Genomic DNA, 21,488 nt, shown 5'->3' with positions numbered 1-21,488 from the left:
TATCTGAAATCTCTTTACCTATGAATGGTGCAGGCTTTACATGAGAGCAATGAATCCATGAGTCTTTTTCACCAATTTTAATGGCAGTAGGAGTTGTCAATAATACCTGAAAAGGTCCTTCCCAGGCAGGTTGGGTTCCACTGGTTCTCTGAAAATTCTTTACATATATTTTATCTCCTGAGTTGAAGTTATACAATGAAAAGTCTAATGGTCCTGCCTGGACTACAGCTCCTGCCTCATGGAGTTCACATAGCCTGGTTTGTAATTCCTATATATAGGAGGCAACAGAAGTATCACCTCCCACCAGTGATGTATAAACTGGGGGAAAAGTTTTTGCTTGGATAGGAGGGTGACCAAAAAGCATTTCATAAGGAGATATATGAAATTCTCCTCTTGGTCTACTGCATAGATAGAATAATGCCAAAGGTAGAACATCAGTCCATTTCAAATGGGTTTCAGTACATAATTTGCCAATCATGCTCTTAAGCTCTTTATTCATACGTTCAACTTGGCCTGAACTTTGTGGATGGTAGGGCGTGTGGAATTTTGGAGTCACTCCCAAGAAAGAGTAGATTTGGGATAAAATCGAATCAGTGAAATGTGTGCCTTTGTCAGAATCGATGCGGGCTGGTGGGCCAAAATGAGGTACTATCTCTTTAAGAAGAATTTTGGCAACAAAGGCAACTGTGGCTCGGGGGCTGGGAAAGGCCTCCACCCACTGAGTGAGCTGATCAACTATAACAAGGCAAAATTTATAATGTCCTGCTTTTGGCATAGTAATATAATCAATTTGTAAGTGCTCAAAAGGTGTATATGCTAGAGGACGCCCTCCACAAGCTTTGGCTTTAAAAGCATACTGATTATAAGACTGACATGTGGAACAGCCCGAGCAGATTTGAGATGCTGTGTTAGTCACACCTGGTGCTATCCAGGTTCTCTTAATAGAGTCTACAATGCCTTGTGTACCAAAATGGCCTTTTCTGTGAACAGAGAGGCATACCTGGTGGTAGAATTTCCGGGGAAGAAGTGGCTTACCTTCTGGAGACACCCAGATGCCATTGATCTGTTTCGCCTTAAATTTCTTTTTCCACTTTTTTACTTCAGAATCGTCATAGGTTAGGTTGGAAGGAATATCCTCCGAAGGTGAAAGGTTAAATACATGTTCAGGAGCTTCTAATGCAGCAAGCTTAGCTGCAGAATCGGCTCGTGTATTTCCCTTTGAAACAGGATCACTATTCCCTGTGTGGGCAGGGCAATGTACAATGGCTAGGGAAGAAGGCAGTTTCAGGGCATCTAAGAGGTCCTTGATAAGGTCCCCATTGGCAATAGCCTTGCCCGAGGATGCTAGGAAGCCTCATTGACGCCAAATCATACCAATAAAGTGGCATATGCCAAAGCCATATTTCGAGTCAGTAAAAATGGTGGCACTCTTATCTTTAGCTATATTACAGGCCTGTGTAAGAGCCACAAGCTCAGCAGCCTGTGCACTAAAATGGCAAGGCAGAGAAGCTGCCCAGAGGGTGTCATAATCAGAAACTACAGCAGCTCCAGTAAAACGGGTTCCCTCTCTCATAAATGAGGAACCATCTGTATAGAGGACAAGATCAGGATTTTCTAAAGGTGTATCAAAAAGATCATCACGGGGTTTTTCAGCCATATCAACTAAAGAAGCACAGTCATGCAACGGTTCCCCTGAGAATGGTAAGTTAGGGAGTAGTGTTGCTAGATTAAGAACTGTGCAGCGTTTTAAAGTGATATTCTCATTACCTAACAGGGTTATTTCATACTTAGCCAGTCTTTGATCTGAAAAGGCTTGTGTCCTGTGACGTAGTAAGAGAGCCCCTACTTTGTGAGGGCATTGCACCGTTAGAGGGTTACCTAGGACCAAATCAGAGGCTTTTTCTACCAAAAAGGCTGTGGCTGCCACTGCCCTAAGGCAAGGTGGTGCTCCAGCCTCTACAGGGTCCAGCTGAGTTGAATAGTAGGCTATAGGGCGTTGGTTAGGCCCCAGTGATTGAGTCAAAACTCCAGAAACCACCCCCCTTTGTTCATGCACAAAGAGAGTGAAAGGCTTACTATAATCTGGTAGTCCTAGGGCAGGTGCTGATAACAAGGCCTGTTTTAATTCTTTTATGGCTGAGAGATGCTGGGGATCCAACTGTAAAATGTCTGGGACAGAACTTTTTGTAAGAGCTATGAGAGGTTTAGTAATTTCACCAAAAGAGGGTATCCATTGTCTACAGTACCTGGCTGCTGCCAGAATGGCTCTCAACTGCCTCTTAGTAGTGGGGGCAGAGAGTTGTTGAATGGCCTGGACTCGCTTAGAAGAGACAGAGCAAGTTCCAGCAGCCAAAATAAATCCTAAATATTCTACCTGGGGCAAACACCATTGTACCTTTGACTTGGAAACCTTGTGTCCTCTCTTGTGCAGCTCCAGCAGTAAGTGACGGCTATCTTCCTGACAAATTTCAGCATTAGGAGAGGCCAAAAGTAAGTCATCAACATATTGTACTAGTGTGGAGCCTTTAAAGGTAATAGAGGCCAGATCCTGCTGTAAAATTTGGGAAAATAATGTGGGACTGTCTACAAATCCCTGTGGGAGTCTAGTCCAGGTCCACTGTCTATTTTTCCAGGTAAAAGCAAATAAATATTGGAAGTCCTCATGTACTGGTATGGAGAAAAAGGCAGAGCAGAGGTCTACCACTGTGAAACATGTAGATTCATAGGGAATTGATGAAATTATCGTAGCCAGGTTTGCAACTATAGAATGTCTAGGAATAACATATTAATTAATTAATTAATAACATTATTAATCGCTCTAAGATCTTGCACAAAACGATAAACAGGTTTACCATCTGGCCCAGGCTTGGACTTTTTAACTGGCAAAATGGGAGTATTGCATGGAGAGTGATGACATGGAATAATAATACCCTGGCTTTTCAAAGCCTCAATTATAGGTGTGATCCCTTCTATTGCTTCCCTAGACAGTGGATACTGTGGAATGGAGGGGGGTGGTCCCCCCTTAACTTTAAAGGTAACAGGCATGGCAGACTTAAGGAGCCCCACCTCATTAGGGGATGAGACCCATAAAGACTCAGGAATGTCAGAGGGAATTTTGGATACTTCCCCTACTGTTCCTTGAGCTTCTGTAAGTAAAATTGGTAATAAATGAACAGTATCCTCTGGCAATTGTAGGGAGACAGCCCCATCTGGAGCACAAGATATGGTTGCTCTAAGCTTGCAAAGGAGATCATGACCTAATAAATTTACAGGGGCATCAGGCATGAGTAAAAATGAATGTTCTACTGTTAAGGGCCCCATAGATACCATGCTAGGATTCGATTATGCCACTCTCTGGCTCTTTCCTGAGACTCCCACTACATTCAAAAATCCTACAGGTCTACACCCAGCATCTGGTTTGCTTACTAATACTGATTTAGAGGCTCCTGTGTCTAGCAGACAATCGTAATAAGTCTCCCCCACTTTTAGGGTGACATGTGGTTCATTACTGTGGGGAGGTGAATGGACTGGCACAAGTGCATTCAAAAAATCCGGATCTGGGAATATATGGCTTTCATTATCTATGTTCCATTCCTCCCCAAGACACCGTCATTCCTGTGTCCTCCTCTGAGTGGGACCTTGATTACCATTATTCTGTTACTGCCTTTCTGTATTCCTCCGAAAAGATCTATTTCTATTTTGATTTTGCCTGTAATTAGAATTAGAATTTCTTCTCCAAGTCCTACATTCTCTCAATTCATGCCCCTCCTTACGACAGTAACAACACACCTTAGTGTCCTTGTTCCGGTGTTCATATGCCTGACTAGGAATCGCCGGTGCCAGAATGCTCTGTTTAGGGTGATCTGGACCTTCCTCACGTGAGTCAAAGACATAATTTGCAAATTCCTTAATCCTATCTACTGTGAGATTTCTCCAGTCTGGACATTGTTTCGGAAAGTATCTGCGTATTTCTGGCAGTGAATTATAAACAAATGTGTTTAGAACGATATAGGAATCTCTTAAATCTACTGGATCCAATCTGGTGTACTGTCTAGCGGCCTCACAAAGTCTATCATAAAATCTGTTTGGTCTTTCATTAGCCTCCTGAGGTAGGCTTAAAAATTTCTGCCAGTTTTCCGGTTTTCTAGAGAAAGATTCCATTCCCTTAAGAAGTGTTTCTCTAGCATCTTTTAATCTTTGGAAATCCCTATCATTATTATAATTCCACTCTGGATCCTTTAGAGGTCATTCCATATCGGCCTTACCCTTCGCAACAAGGGCATTTCCTGCTGAGATAATATCTGTAATCTCAGTTGGGGACAGTAAAGTTTCCATAAGGCAAGTAACATCAGCCCAAGTGGGTTGATATATATTAAATATAGTCCTTAACTGTGAAATTACAGTGTTTGGATTTTTCTCAAAACTAGGGATGATTGATTTCCATGCGCTCAAGTCACTTGGTTTAAAGGGGCTATATTTTCTGTCTTGAATTGGTGCTCCTTTTTTGGTATGTTCTATAGTTTCCTGCAGGGGGAGCAGTTTCTGCTGATCTGATTCTAAACTTGGATCATCTCTAGTAGAAAGAGCCATCTTGAGGACTCTCTCCATATGTGACAATTTCCCCCATATTATAACAATGATAATAGCAAAAATAAAATCCTTAGTCGTATGAACTATGGATGTGTTATTAAAAGGTATTTCAATTGCAGGCATAAAATTTCTACTTATATTAAACGTATTTTCCCAAAGATTCACACTTATACTATTATACAAAAAACTTTTTGCTGCCTGAATGAGGAAAAAACCAATAATGTTATAAAGGACCATTGAGTAAACTATTCCTCTAAGTCGGGACGTTGTGCTGTCCCAATACATTCCGATGAGAAAAATCAAAGGGATAGTAGAATATTTGAGCATCTTGCCCTTTAAACTGGACTGGCTTTTCTGTTTAAAGCAAGACTTTTAGAGGCTTAAAGCAAGGGAGATTAGGCAAATGAGGCAAAGTCAGTGGGGGTATTTAAGAGAAAGTCCACTAAATTAGGTGGCTCATGGCCAAACTAGGGAGGGTGGGAGGGTCCTTTAAGATCCCTTCAGGGGTCGCCAAACTGTGAGATTAAAATTGGATATTAGATTATAAATCTCCCCTACTTAACCTTTCCCTTAATTTATCTCCCAGACTAGTAAATGGAAGAAGCTTCTGGTTTTCTAGATAGAGCCTTTATTGTATGGTAGTCACAAGGTGATGTTGATTAGAAGGATAGGAAAGTAGAAATACAATACAAATCGTCTTAAGTCTAGGCTTAGTCTATATTCTGTATAAAACTCACCAAAACCCAAGGCCACTTTTGGGGAGAGAGACCGAGTCAAGCGCGTGCTGTTAACCGAGAGCCGGGCCGAGTCAAACTCCAGTCCGCGTCTGTCTGTGCGGTGCAGCCAGCGGAAGAGGAAAAAGCTCCCACTTCCATTCTCTCCTTGCCTTTTAAGCTCGCACCCCAGAAGTCAGAAGTCGAGTGCTCAGCAGGCAATGCTGTTGGTCTCCTCCCCAAAAGGGTGGTCCTAAAAAAACCCCAAAACTGGCGTCTCTCCATTATCTAACCGACTGTTAAAACTTTTTACCACACTTCCTTCCTTCCTTCATTTGTTTCTTTCCTTCTGAAATAGATAAAGTGGTCATTCATTTTAAGTAACTATACATATGTTTAACAGATTTTGTTTTTGTCACCTTCTCAGTGGGTGGGGGAGAAAGATAAATTGGGAAAGAATTCAGAACTAAAAAATTAATATGTATTTATTATTATATATGTGTGTATATATGTATGTACATATGTATGTATGCATGTATGCATTCAACATAACCAAAATGTAAGTCCTATGTTAGGACCTGATTGCTCCTCCTTTCAAAAGCTATCATGGGGGGCAGCTAGGTGGTGCAGTGGATAAAGCACCGGCCCTGGATTCAGGAATACCTGAGTTCAAATCCAGCCTCAGATATTTGACACGTACTAGCTGTGTGACCCTGGGCAAGTCACTTGACCCCCATAACCCCTCAAAAAAAAGTTATCATGGAGAATTTAAGCCCAGAAGTGTCTTCCTACCTATTGAACCAAAGTCCTGGATCTTTAACCTTGAAAGTCTTCTTTAGGAAAGTAGTGGGCATTAGTAAAAAGAGAATGGAGTTTCAAGAAAAAGTGTTTCTTTGGATGCCATTCCATATGGGAAAGGGGTAGAACTGGGGGTTATTGGACCCTCATTTTGCTCACCTGATGCCTCTGAATGTAAGAAAATTGAAGTGGTAAGATCAGGAGAACCAATGGTCAGCTAAGGTGAAAATTAGATGAAGTGAGATTATTCAGAGAGGATATTAGGCCAAGTCAACAGACTTCAGCATCCTCCTGTCCTTGGATTGGGGCATAATACTGTTCTATACAATTCCACTATTAACTTGCAATTTCTTCTTTCATTCAGTGAGAGAGTGTGTCAGAGACAGTGGTAGGAGGAAAGATTTTAGTCCCTGGCTCTACTGCTAGCAAAAGCAACAGGTATGTCAGAAACTATGACTTTTTAAAAATTTTCTGACTTTTTCTTCAAAGTTGTTTATGGCTATTAATAGAGATGAGATGACTATGGGAAAAGAAAACAATTAGAAGCTAAAACCACACCTCAGAGAACCTTAAAAAAAGAAAGCATTATAGTTTTCATTGGTGGCTTTTGACCTAGGTCAGATTGTCTGTAATGATATATTCACTAAGAGATAAGCAATACATTATAGAAAAATGGAAGTCAATGTGGAGTCATTGATAACATTAACTTGCTTGCTTAAGCATCCCTTTCTTCAACAAATGGAATTCCTAAATGCAGGTTTTTATCTCCATGAAAATCTTGAGAGTTTCCTTGAGAGGTAATCTGAATTGCCCAGGGACATAGGGCAGTACAAAACAGTAGCCAGTTTTCCTGTCAAAACCTCATGCAGTACTGATAAAAACAGAATAAGGTCTTCTAAGCTTTACAGTTATTATGTGTTTAATACTTGCTGATTGATGGATGAAGTTATTGATTTCTCATCATTTTTCTAGGTCATTTATTGGATGAAAGAATCTGAAAATGTCTAATTTGTCCACTGCTGTGACTGAATTTCTCCTCATGGGATTTTCTGACATCCGAGAGCTGCAGATCTTGTATTCTTTTCTTTTCTTTCTCATTTACTCAGCAGGCTTGATGGGGAATCTCCTCATTGTCATCATCACCACCTTTGACAGGAGACTCCACACCCCCATGTACTTTTTCCTTAGGAATCTGTCCATTGTGGATGCCTGCTTCATATCAACAACCTTGCCCCAGGCATCAGTTAACTCCCTGGTGAACAACAGAGCTATCTCAGTTACTGGATGTGCAGCTCAGATATTTCTGGTGGTTTTCCTTGCATATTTTGAATTTACTTTGCTCACTGTCATGGCCCGTGATCGCTATGTTGCCATATGTCACCCACTGCACTATCCAGTGATTATGAGTCCCCAGGTCTGTATGCAGATGACCCTAACCTGCTTGTTCACTGGCCTTCTGTATGCAGGTTTCCATACTGGTTATACATTTCAACTGTCTTTCTGCCAATCCAATGTGATTCACCAGTTCTTCTGTGATATCCCCTCTCTCGTCAAGATTTCTTGTTCAGAGACATACAGCAATATGTTGTCCTTGCTCACCTCTGTCCTGGTGATTGGGGTTGGCTGCTTTGTCTTCATCACTGCATCTTACATTAGGATATTGTCCACTGTGCTCAAATTTCCTGTGAAAGAAGACCAAAGAAAAGCCTTTTCTACTTGTGTCCCCCACATCACTGTGGTTACTTTGTTCCTTCTTTCAGTCTCTTATGTGTACCTACAACCACCTTCACATTCTGGGTCCATTAATGATATCATCTTTTCAGTATTCTATTCTGTAATACCTCCCTTTCTGAATCCCATTATATATAGTCTACGTAATAAACAGATAAAGGATGCTATAAGAATATTAATGAGGAGAAAGCTTTTGTTAAAGAGTAAAGGATAAATTAGTTCTTTCCCATGTTGTTCAACTTACTTCATCCATAAATAAAAATCCCATTAACCTAGTTAGTTTTTATGATTTTGTGAGCTTATTTTTTTCCATTTTTTTTTTGATGGGTACAGATGAATCATCGGTCTAAATTAGTAAAAAGCCCCTAGAACTGACTTTGATATTTTCAATACTAACAGCAACATTATTATTTTGAGACATATTCAACAATTCAAAAGTATATAATTCCCTTAGATCTTAGGTACTACATAGGATTGATAAAGTTATTTTTCCAACTTTAATTTACACAGACAGTTCTGGTCTCTTAGAGGAACACTGAGTTCATCTGAACCTAAAGGTTCTGCATGTACACCTAATGGTCAGTCCATGTCTTTTTTCAAATAACCTCCTGGAATGAATATTTTTAAAGAGAGCTAAAAGGGCTAGAGATGCACAGTTTATACATCCTCAATGATTTTCTTATATATGGAAATGTTCTTTTAAAGATATTCTCTCTATTCATATGGCCACTTACATAGTTCATACTATATTGAAGACTTTTTGATTACTCCATGTGTATTCTAATAAAATATATAATTTCTTATGAGCCTTTTTTTTTTTTGGTGAGGCAATTGGGGTTAAGTGACTTGCCCAGGGTCACACAGCTAGTAAGTGTTAAGTGTCTGAGGCTGAATTTAAACTCAGGTCCTCCTGAATCCAGGGCTGGTGCTCTATTCACTGTGCCACCTAGCTGCCCTAAATATATAACTTCTATTATTCCATTTGGATTATTCTATACTGGATTGTTCTGTTAATTGACTTTCAAGACTCATGGATTCCTTCCTTTAGAATCAATCCTCCAGTCTTCACAAAGTTGTCAAACTACTATGTGAAAAGATCATGCCAAATCATATTTCTCTGTAGAAAAAGCTCTAATAACCCCCTATTTTGTCTGTGAATAAATTCAAAAAGTATTGTCTATATTAATGGGATTCCAACCTAACATTCAGGAATATATGTGAAACAAGAAGTGGAAAAAGATCAAAATGTTCAGAAGAACAATAAAATATTTTTTTAAAATTAAAAACAAATAAGATCAACAATAACAGGGCAAAAATAGTGAATTTAGTATAAATGTTAGCAAGTTCTTTGAAAAAATAAATGACTGATTTGGAATAAAAGAAGCAAATAGAGAAGGAAATATATCAATAAAATCAAAAAGGAATAAGATGTAAGAAGGAATATGTGAATGAATGAGCAAAATTTATTTCCTAAGAACTTACAATAAACTAAACACTAAACAAAACCCTGATAATAAAAATAGACAAAAGGAAAGAGGTAATTGTTTTTTTTATAAGATTTTTAGTTTCAAATTTTTCTCCCTCCCTTCTTTTCTCCACCCCCACCAAGACAGAAAGGAATCTGATATAGGTTATATATGTACAATCACATTAAACAAATTTCTGTATTAGTCATATTGTGAAAGATGAGTCAGAACACAAGGGAAAAACCTCAAAAAAGAAAAAGAAACAGTAAAAAAGCAGAAACAGTATGCTTCAATCTGTTTTCAGAATCCACAGTTCTTTTTTTCTGGATGTGGAGAACATTTTCTATTATGAGTCCTTTGGAATTGTTGTGGATCATTGCACTACTGAGAAGAGCCAAGTCCATCACAGTTGATCATCACTCAATGTTGTTGTTAGTCTATAAAATGTTCTCCTGGTTCTGCTCACCTCACTCAGCATCAGTCCACTAAAGTATTTCCAGGTTTTTCTGAAATCTGCCTTTTCATTGTTTCTTACAGCATAATAATATTCCATTACTTTCATATACCACAACTTGCTTAAACATTCCCCAATTGATGGGCATTCCCTCAATTTCCAATTCTTTGCTGCCACAAAGAGAACTGCTAGAAATATTTTTGTTCATGTAGGTCTTTTTCCTTTTCTATGATCCCTTTGGGATATAGACCTAGTAGGGGTATTACTGAGTCAAAGGGTATGCACAGCCCCATAGCCTTTTGGACATAGTTCCAAGTTGCTCTCCAGAATGGTTGAATCAGTTCACAATTCCACCAACAGTGCATTAGTGTTCCAATTTTTCCACAAAATTTATTATTTTCCTTTTTTGTCATATTAGTCAATCTGATAGGTGCAAGGTGGTACCTTCAGAGTAGTTTTAATTTACATTTATCTAATCAATAGTGATTTGGAACATTTTTTTTTCATATGGCAATAGATAGCTTTGATTTCTTTATCAGAAAACTGCCTGTTCTTATCCTTTGATCATTTCTCAGCTGGGGAATGATTTGCATTCTTATAAATTTGATTTAGTTCCCTCCATATTTTAGACATCAGGCCTTTATCAGAAAAACTGGCTGTAAAAAAAAAAATGTTTCCTGGCTTTCTGTTTCCCTTCTAATTTTGGCTACATTGCTTCTGTTTGTACAGAAACTTTTTAATTTAATGTAATCAAAATCATCCATTTTATATTTCATAATATTCTCTAGCTTTTGTTTGGTCATAAATTCTTCTCCTCTCCATAGATGTGAGAGGTAAACTATTCCTTCCTCTCCTAATTTAACTATGGTATCACCATGTATGTCTAATTCATCTAGCATTTTTAAAAATAATTTTGTGATACAGTGTAAGATATTGGTTTATGCCTACTTTCTGCCACATTTTCTTCCAGTTTTCCCAGCAGTTTTTTTTGTCAAATACTGAGTTCCTATCCCAGAAACTGGTACTTTTAGTTCTTCCAGATGAATTTTGTTTTTATTTTTTCTAGCTCTATAAAATAATTTTAGGTAGTCTGATTGATAAGGCACTGAGTAAGTAAATTAATGTAGGTAGAATTGTAATTTTTATTATATTAGCTCAGCCTATCTATCCATGAGCAATAGACATTTTTCCAGTTATTTAGATCTGATTTTATTTGCGTGAAAATTGTTTTTCAATTGTGTTTACAGGGTTCCTATGTTTGATTTAGCTGGTAGACTCCCAAGTATTTTATATTGTCTACACTTACTTGATTTTAAAAAATATTTTATTTAGAATTTTATTTTTCCTAAATTACATGTAAAAACAAATTTTAATGTTTATTTTAAAACTTTGAGTTCCAAATTCTTTTCCTCTCTCTCTCCACCCTATTAAGAACTTAAGCAATTCAATATGTCATACATGTAGTCATGCAAAACATTTCCATTTTAGTCACATTGTGAAAGAAAACAGACAACAAAATTTAGAAAAAAGAACTAATAAAAAAATTATGCTTCAATCTGCATTCAGATACCATCAGTTATTTCTCTGTAGATGGATTGCATTTTTCACGAGTCCTTCATAGTTGTCTTGGACCATTGCATTGATGAAAATAACTAAGTCATTTGCAACAGATCATCTTACAATATTGCTGTTATTTTGCTTACAATACATTTCACTTTTCATCAGCTCTTGTAAGTCTTTCCAGGTTTTTCTGATAACAAAATGCTTATCATTTTTTTTATAGCAAACTACATTTATGTAGTACCTTAAAGAGAGATTTCCTTACAATAAACCTATGATGTTGATTATTGCAACAACAGTAATAGCTAACATTTATATAGTACCTTATACCTGACAAATAATTTTTCACAATAGCCCAGCAAAGTACCATATGTTGTTTATCATCCTCCTCCTCCTCCTCATCTTACATTGCTCTTGCCTCTGCTTCAAATTTTTTTCATTTACTATTGCTGTGTTTCCCTCCACCCTATTTCCTCTCCATGATATTTACTCTATTTCTATCTTCTTTCACCCTATCTCTCCTCAAAAATGTTTTGCTTCTGACTGCGTCCTGCCCCAATCTGCCCTGCTTTCTTTCAACCCCTCCATTATCCCCTTCCCCTCCTAATTTCCTGAAGGGCAAGATAGAATACTGTATCCAATTGAGTGTGTATGTTATTCCCTCTTTGAGCCAATATTGATGAGAGTAAGGCTCACTCACTCCCCTGCACCTTCCCCATTTTCCTCTCCACTCCATAAGCTTTTTGTTGATTCTTTTATATGAGATACTCTACCCCATTCCACCTGTCCCTTTCCCTTTCTCCCACTGCATTCCTTTCACCCCTTAATTTTATTTTTTAAAGACATCATCCCTTCATATTAAACTCATGCCTGTGCTCTCTTTCTAAACATACTCCATTCAGCTGCCCTAATAATGAGAAAGTTCTTTTGAGTTACAAGTATCATCTTCTCACATAGGAATGTAAACAATTTTACCTTTTCATATCTCTTTTGATTTCTTTTTCCTGTTTACCTTTTTATGTTTCTCTAGAGTCTTGTATTTGAAAGTCAAATTTTCTATTCAGTTCAGGTCTTTTTGTCATGAATGCCTGAAAGTCCTCTCTTTCATTGAATTCCCATTTCCCCCCGAAAGATTATACACAGTTTTGGGGCAGCTAGGTGGAACAGTGGATAAAGCACCAGCCCTGGATTCAGGAGGACCTGAGTTCCAATTCGGCCTCAGACACTTGTCACTTACTAGCTGTGTGACCCTGGACAAGTCACTTAACCCCAATTGCCTAACCAAGGGGGAAAAAAAAGATTATACACAGTTTTGCTGGGTAGGTGATTCTTGGTTGTAATCCCAGTTCCATTGCCCTCCAGAATATCATATCCCAAGCCCTCTGATCCTTTAATGTAGAAGCTGCTAGATCTTGTGTTATCTTGACTGTGACTCCACAATACTTCAATTGTTTCTTTCTGTCTACTTGCAATATTTTCTCCTTGACCTGGGAGTTCTGGAATTTGGCCACCGTAGCCAATTTCTGAGGCTCCTCTGGGGTAGCCTGTCTGGGGCTGAATCTGCACCATCATGGTATGTACAAGGCTGTGTTCCACTCTCATCCTGGCACAATAGACCCTTCCTGCCAACCCTCCAAGATTTCCCTGGCTGGTAAATGATCCCACCCCATCCCCCTGTGGGTTCTGCTGCTCCAGGAATTCTCCTATGGCACAATTTGAAGGTATTTGGAGTGTTCTTGGGGAGAGCTCCAGGAAGTCACTGCCTTTCATCCACCATCTTAGCTCTGCCCTGCCTCTAGCACTTTTAAGCTGTTTGCTACATTTACATTAAATGGAATTTCTCTTTCTATCTCTTGCTGCTGACCTTTGTTGGTCATGTATAGAAATGTTGATAATTTACATTTATATTTATTTTATATTCTGCAACTTTCCTAAAGTTGTTAAACTTTCAATCCTAATTTCTAAGCAATTATTTTCTTCAAAGAACTTCTGTACCACCTTTTCCATTTGGCCAATTTGACCTTTGACTCAAAAAACCTGGATCCTGCATAGCAGCCACACCCTGGTAAAACCAACTCAGCATATGGGCCAAACTAGGTTAAGGATAACCAAAGGCCCTAAACCTGTTGCTGAGTTAGAAGAATGTCTACCCTAAGGATGTGAAGACTTCCCTCAGCAGGATTGGTGAATAATAACCATTTGTTTTAATGGACATGAAGCCAGCTGTAGCCAGCACTGTGAAACACTTAGCTCTTGGTCAGACACCAAAGAAGGTGGAAAGCTCATCCCCTTCATGCTGGACCATCTCCAGGCATCTTGACTTTTGTCTTGCCACTGGATTTCTATGACTCTGAAAGAGAGACTGAGGCTGATGACCTTGTGCAAGACTGCCTCACTTAAATTTGATACACATGCAAGTCAAGACATCACCCCATGATGAAGAACAAATGAGAACTTAGACCATCATATTCCTGATATGTTTCATGATTAACTAGTTATTTGAAATCAGAGACCATGAGATGTATATCATGTTGCTAATCAATAGCTATGTCAAAAATAGTATGAAACACATCATATTAGGTATCATAATCTAAAAATTGGAAGAGTTGTTTGTGAGAAGTATAGGCATTGGAATGGAGCTGTTATTTCACTGGGCAAAAGAATTACAGTATAAGCAAATTCCCAACACTAATCCTAACCATTTCCTTCTCTAGCAACTATACTGTTTTTCAATCTTAAAAGTATTTCATTTTTTTCCAGGTTCGTGTAAAGATAGTTTTCAACTTTTGTTTTTATAAAATTTTGAGTTCTAAATTTTTCTCCCTCCCTCCTTTCCATCAGCCCTTCACAAGACAGAAAGCAATTTGATATAAATTACATGTGTACAATCACATTAAAAATATTTCTGCATTAGTCATTTCGTAGAAGGAGAATCAGAAAAAAAGGGACAGGCATCAAAAGAGAAAAAAAAGAAATAGTACAGTTTAATCTGCATTCAGATTTCACAGATATTTTTCCTTGATGTGGAGAGCATTTTCCATCATTAGTCCTTTGGAATTGTCCTTTATCATTGGATTACTGAGAAGGGATAATTCTGTCACACTTGATCATCACACAATGTTGCTCTTACTGTGTACAATTTTCTTCTGGTTCTGTTCAGCATCAGTGTACTTAAGTCTTTCCAGGATTTTCTGAAATCTGCCTTGTTCATCCTTTCTTATAGCACAATAGTATTACATTTCATTCACATACCATAACTTGTTCTGCCATTTAACAATTGATGGGCATTCCCTCAATTTCCTATTCTCTGCCACCACAAAGAGAGCTCCTATAAATACTTTTTGTACATATGGGTCATTTTCTCTTTTTATGATCTATTTGGGATACAGACCTAGTAGTGGTATTACTGCATCAAAGGGTATGCTTAGCCCCTTAGACTTTGAGTATAATTCTAAATTTCTTTTTTTTTCTTTTTAAAAAAATATTTATTTAATTTAAAGTTTTAAGTTCCAAATTCTATCCATTTCTCATTTCCTCCAAACCCACCCTTCCCCCTCTCTGAGGTGCTAAGTGATCAGATATAGGTTATACATGTTCAATTATGTAAAACATTATCATATTTGTCATTTTATATAAATAGACTGAAGTTCAAAAAAAAGGAAAATGCAAAATAGCAGTTCAATCAATATTAGTTCTTTCTCTGCAGGTGGATAGTATGCTTATGATTAGTCCTTTGGGATTTTCTTGTGTTACTGTATTGTTGAGAGTAGTTAAGTCATTCAAAATTGCTAATAGAACAATACTGCTGTCACTGTGAACAGTGTTCTCCTGGTTTTGCTCACTTCACTATACATCAGTTCATATGAGTATTTCCAGGTTTTTCTGACATCATCATGCTTGTCATTTCTTATAGCACAATAAAATTCCATTACAATCATATACCACAGCTTATTTAGTCATTACCCAGTTGATGGGCATTCCTTCAATTTCCAATTCTTAGCCACCACAGAGTTACTATAAATGTTTTTATACATGTTTTTCTTTTTCTGTTTTTCACAGTTACTATTGTTTTTCTTTCATTAGTTCCCTTGATGTTCTTGACTTTTTGTTTTTCCAAATGGATTTTGTTATTTTTTTTTTATTTATATAAAATAATTTTAGGTAGTCTGATTGTTATGACACTAAATAAGTAAATTAATTTAGGTAGAATTGTCATTTTCCTACATTAGCTCAGCCTATCCATGAGTAATTGATATTTTTCCAATTATTTAGATCCTATTTTATTTTTGTGAAAACTCTTTTTTAATTGTGTTCAAAGAGTTTCTGGGTTTGACTTGGCAGATGGACCCCCGAATAATTTAAATTGTCTTCAGTTATTTTGCACCAATTCTACTTTTAAAGAGATTCCTAGTGAACTGAAGGTTAAAGGACTTACTGAGGGTCACATATTGGTTGGGGTAGATAGATACTTTTATCAACTTTTGTTAAGGTTTCATATCTAACCAAACTTTTGGAAAATGATTTAGAATTTGGAAGAAAAATCATGAAATTGTATGTGATTAAAATCACTTTTAATGCTGAGAGACATTAATGTGCAAATACCCCCAAAATATCAGGTACAGAAGGGAAGGTAATCATGATATGAGAATATTCATAGCAACTCTTTTTGGCATAAGAAAAACTAAATGGGAGAACTATTATGTTAATGAAAGAAAATGTTTTTACTCTAAGATCAAATGACATGAGTATAAGCAGATAAGAGTAAAAAGACCAGAGAAATGTAAGGGCTAAAATTCTAGCTATACTCTCTAAAATATAATGAGTGGTCACCAATGAATTATCAGCTTTATCAAGAGTATTTAAGTGTTTAAGTATTTATTGCAGAGCATTGGGATGAGAGAGAAAGGTAAAAATCTAACTATTTCTAAGTGACCCCATCAATTGACCCACCATGGCAAGGTCAGGAACCAAAAGATCCAGAACCCCTCTGCCAGCATCTACTTCCTACTTTGTGTCCTCCTCCCAGAAATGGGAGGCTCCTCAAGTTGATTGACTGGTAGCCTTGATAGACAGTACCCACGAGCAAATGTCACTTCCTGACGCTAAGGACCTTGACCATATGGCTTGCCCTCAGAGGCCTTCTCCTCATGGCAGAGCTTTTCTACAGTAAGTCTCCAGCAAGTGGCATCATTCCAATCGTTATAGTCTCCCCTTTCTTTCTTCAAGAAATGGGGTGTTTCCTTGATGAAACAGTCAAAAATAACAGAATATAATACCCTATGCTAACTAACAATATGTTAATAACAATATAGAAAAGGGAGAGAGGAAAGTTTTGTCCAGAGGGGTGGTCCCTCAAAACTGGCGCTTTGACATTGGTCTTGCAAAGGGAAGGCCTCTGCAGAGAGTACGTGTTACAGATGGTGTATATTATAACAGAAGGAGAAAAGAAAAACAACAAAACAAAACTGTTCATTTAAAGTCTCTGAAAGTCTTTTCTCAGATGTCCTCTTGGTATAGTCATGGAATAGAAGTCTTTTCAGGGGTTAATGTGTGGATGCTGGTAATCAGCCAGGAAAAATTCCTACAAAATTGAGCTTAACACAACTTTAAAATAGCTTTGTCAATAATCAAATCAAACAATGAGAGTTCTCAAAAACATGTCTAAGGGAATTCAGAATCTTAATTGTTATAAATGAAACATATAATAAAACAAAAATTGAAACATTCTCTAAAACTTAATATTACTATATTCCCCCCCCCTTATGGAGGGTAAATTGAGAAAACAATTGCTGCGATATTAATTTTAAAAAATATTTTTTATCTTTGTTTCATCACTTTTTACATCATCTGCCTAATTATCCTCATGCCATTATGAGAAATTAAAAAATCTAATATAATTGGTAACAGATGTCAAGGCCAAATCCAACACTGTATTTATCATGACACCTGAGATAATTATGGGGGTTACCATAAAAGAATAGAGAAATGATGGGATATGAGTATTCCCACACTTGAGCTATTGCACAAGCTATGCAGTATTCCAGGCTTAAAATAGGTGGATGAAATATATGTCCATGCCACCGAACATATTGGAGGAAACTGAGTCAGATGTAATCAGATGCATGGGATTGAAACGTCCATGGCATCAGGCATATAGGAGGGGGCATAGAAGCCAGGTGTAAAATGAGATGGGTGGGATCAAAACTTCCAGCCATCTGTACAATATTGTGGGGAAAAAATTAAACAAAGAGAAACCAACCTCAACATTTGTCAAAAGCCATTTCCTCAGCCATACCTTGACTTCATGCATGTCTCCCCTCATGTGAACAGTTCAGTGTCTGCTCTTGCATGTATTCCTCTTTCAATTGGATGGCATCTTGGCCAACTAGCATCTGATAACTTATAATGAAGGCAATTAATGTCTTAAATGATAAATTCCCATAATCCAAGTCTCATATGGATTTTAAAATTAAGGATAATAAATGATCGCAAAAAATGTGAATGTACCTTGACTCAGAATATAATATACAATTATGCAACAATTTCAAATAATACCTGTTTTTACTAAGTATACAATTACTTTTGTGAAAAAATCGGAACATATTTAAATACGAATTAAAGCACAACACAATCTCAAAGAAAACTTTTTTTTAAAAAGAGAAAACTTTTACAAATATTCCCCTCTTTTTTTTTTTTTTTGCAATATGCTTATCAAAAATAATGCTTCTAGAATCAATTTACACTTGTCATGGCAACCAATTTTCCAGGGAAATGCTTTATAAAGTTCGATCAAATAATCAGTTGAGAGAAAAAAAAAAACAAAAACAAACAACTCAGAATATGGGAGCACAATACTCTTAGAATCAACATTGTATTATGAAATCAAAACCATCTTGCAATGTTTCAGACTTAGATGAATGAATAGAAGAAAATACACATGGAAGAATAAAAGACAATGAAATTCAAACTAGGGAAATCTAAATGAATATGAACTTAACATTAATAAGAGTATTACAAAATATAAACTTGATCACATGACTACAAAAAGCTTTTGCAAATATTCTCCTTTTTTTTAAAAGTGAAGTATAAAACACAATCTCAAAAGCATGAAAATCTCTATGAAAATAAATCCATGTCATTAATTTCAAAATGTAGATGTAATAGCATAGAAATCCTATGTAACCTCTGAACTGACATTATTTCTCTGAGTGAATTTAGAACACTATTGATTCCGATATCTAAAATCCCCAATACTCATATCAATACCTTGCTGCTTACTTCTACATTTCTATAAAATATATACCCCTCCATGGCAAAAGAAGCAGAGGCTTGAACTATGATGATGATTGTCATTTTTATTCAGCTTAAGTTTGTCTTCTTTAATCCCTCTATATTGTCTGTCAGTCCTTTCATAACACAAATGCTTTACAAGGTTACTAATTAAAGACAAAAGCAGATTAACAAAATTATGAACAAAAGGAGCATATCTGGGATTTAAAGGGTTTTCTAAGGTTGTCTTGGGAAAACCACAGCAGGTCAAGTCAGAATCACAGCCAGGCTGGGGAAGGGCTGAGCCTAACTGAGTAGAAGCTGCAAATGCAGATACAGAAAGCTGTGCATTCCAAAGATCAGAATCTGAGGAGGGTGGATTAGATCTCCTGACCTCCTGGGAAGGAGGATCAAGGGGCTTGGCCAAGGGAGGGGGAGGGGGTGGGGTCTGGAGAGGAGGGAAGGGACCAGGGCAATTTGAATCAGGCTTGATTTTGAACTCAGGCCTGGGTTTCCCTTCCCCCACTTCTAGGGGATTAAAGGCTTCTAGAGAAGCCTTGTTAAGGGCTAAAATTCTAGCTAAACTGTCTAAAATATCTAATGAGTGGTCGCCAATAAATTATAAGCTTTAGCAAGAGTTAGACTTTTAAGCATTTATTAAGGAGAATAAGAATTTGGTAAAGAGAGAAAGAAAGGCCTACATTCATCTATCTATTAAAGGGAGAGAGCATTTCTAGCTCCCTTCTCCACCAGCATCCTCAGGAAAGAGAGAGAGAAAGAGCACCCTGCTCCCCCTTCCTCCTCCCACCAGCAAACATCACTTCCTGATGCCAAAGAAAAGACGCATGGTCTTGCCCTCAGAGATGTTCATCTCATTTCTACAGTAAGTTTCCAGCAGGTGGCATCATTCCAATTGTTACAGCCTCCAGGCATGCAAAATTAGAGCAACAATTAATGTTAGAACTTCGAAAAGCTGCAGGAATCAGAGGGTTTCTCTGAAAAAGCATGGTTGGGAGAGGGGGGGATATTTATATTCCCTTGTGTGAGCACCTTGCTGGCTCTTCTAACAAAAATTAAAAGAGAAAATCCACAAAAACAAAGCATTAACATGATCTTATCCCCCATTTGTCTGGTTAAATAGAGTAAAATCAGAAATAGGGTATTTAGGGAGTTGAAAAAACCCATTTGAAAATTTAAAAGAAAGACATCTGGTACTTAGCAGTTTAAAGGGACAGGGTAGGGGAAATTTCTTACCCAACCGGAAGATCAGAAGATAGAGGTTTCAGCTTTCCTCTTCGTGGTCAGCCAAACTGTAAGGGCTAAAATTCTAGCTATACTATCTAAAATCTAATGAGTGGTCACCAATGAATTATAAGCTTTATCAAGAGTATTTAAGTGTTTAAGTATTTATTACAGAACATTGGGATCAGAGAGAAAGGTAAAAATCTAACTATTTCTAAGAGACCCCATCAACTGACCCACCATGGCAAGGTCAGGAACCAAAAGAGCCAGAACCCCTCTGCCAGCATCCACTTCCTACTTCATGTCTTCCTCCCTGAAATGGGAGGCTCCTCAAGTTCATTGACTGGTAGCCTTGATAGACAGTACCCACGAGCAAACGTCACTTCCTGACGCTAAGGACCTTGACCACATGGCTTGCCCTCAGAGGCTTTCTCCTCATGGTGGAGCTTTTCTACAGTAAGTCTCCAGCAGGTGGCATTATTCCAATCATTACAGAAAACAAAGTAAACAAGTTGCAACATACCACTTTCCTCTTGGTAAAAGGATGGGGATCTGTGGGATTAAAATATTTTAAAATCTGTCAGATGTCATTACTTTATTGATAGGTTTCCTTAACTAGTTTCCCTTCCATAAGAAAAGGCTAAAATATGATGATGAATTTTTTGGAACAGAATGTGATATAAAAAGTAAAATTTGTGAAAATATTTTATATGAAATTTGTGAAGCTCTCCTGCATATATGTCAGTCAAATCCATATCAATAGCCACAATATGTCTGTATCAACTGACATAACAAGCCAAATAAATCCTCAGGACACTTGAATCCCTCCTTATCTCCCTTTTGAAGAATGCTTAAGGGGGCTTGTTTATTTTAAGGGATCATGAAAAATAATGAATCCTACAGACATAGCAAATATTTACACACATACACATTAATTGTTATTTCTTGAACTGCAACTTAGTGTCCCTCAGAGGACTTTATCTGGTGTCTTGTCTTTTTCCATCCAAAGACAATTACCTCAGTGCAGTGATCTCTGACTCTCTGTATTTGGCTGTAGAGCAGGGACACTGTCCCCAAGGAAATGCAAGGACTATCTAGGTGAAATGGTCCTATTTGGCTCATCCTATAAAACATGTTGTCCAACTACAGATAGAAATATAATTGTGTTAATTGAGGTAAAACATGCTTCTCAACAAGGAAATATAAAATTATGATGTCCAGAGAAAATGGAAACTATAATTTCTGCCTACTCAGGAGGAATTCTGAAAATCTTTTTCATGGTATAGGAATTCAGTAATATCATCTCTGAGCAACCCAGATTGGATAAATGAATAGAAAGGAGGCTTGTTGACTTAATCAGGTAAGAGACAGTAAGTTTAAATGGAATGATTTCCCCTCATTTCCCCTGAAATTTGTTTTCCCCTCCTTTCCTCACTGCTTTCTTCCCTCTCTTCCTCCCTTCCTCCCTTCCTTCCTTCCTTCCTTCCTTCCTTCCTTCCTTCCTTCCTTCCTTCCTTCCTTCCTTCCTTCCTTCCTCCCTTCCTTCCTTCCTATCTTTCTTTCTTTCTCTATACCTCTAAGAATCCCCCCTTTCAACATTTCCAAGGTTTCATTATTTCCTGATGAGGGAAAGTCATACCTTAGGAAAATTAACAGTATAGTCAT

At 37.5% G+C, this 21,488-nt stretch overlaps 1 protein-coding gene across 1 annotated transcript; it reads left to right on the top strand.

Annotated features, from left to right (window-relative positions):
* The first annotated feature begins 7,098 nt into the window (after positions 1-7,098).
* Positions 7,099-8,046, top strand: LOC122748389 (olfactory receptor 14C36-like). Its single transcript, XM_043994032.1, has one exon. It carries the CDS (start codon positions 7,102-7,104, stop codon positions 8,044-8,046), a length of 945 nt encoding a protein of 314 aa, XP_043849967.1. The 5' UTR covers positions 7,099-7,101.
* The last annotated feature ends 13,442 nt before the right edge of the window (positions 8,047-21,488 follow it).

Source organism: Dromiciops gliroides, chromosome 3, assembly GCF_019393635.1.
Source record: "Dromiciops gliroides isolate mDroGli1 chromosome 3, mDroGli1.pri, whole genome shotgun sequence".
Taxonomy (NCBI): domain Eukaryota; kingdom Metazoa; phylum Chordata; class Mammalia; order Microbiotheria; family Microbiotheriidae; genus Dromiciops; species Dromiciops gliroides.
Note: the sequence above shows the minus strand (reverse complement) of the source record. Positions and strands in the feature narration are given on the sequence as shown.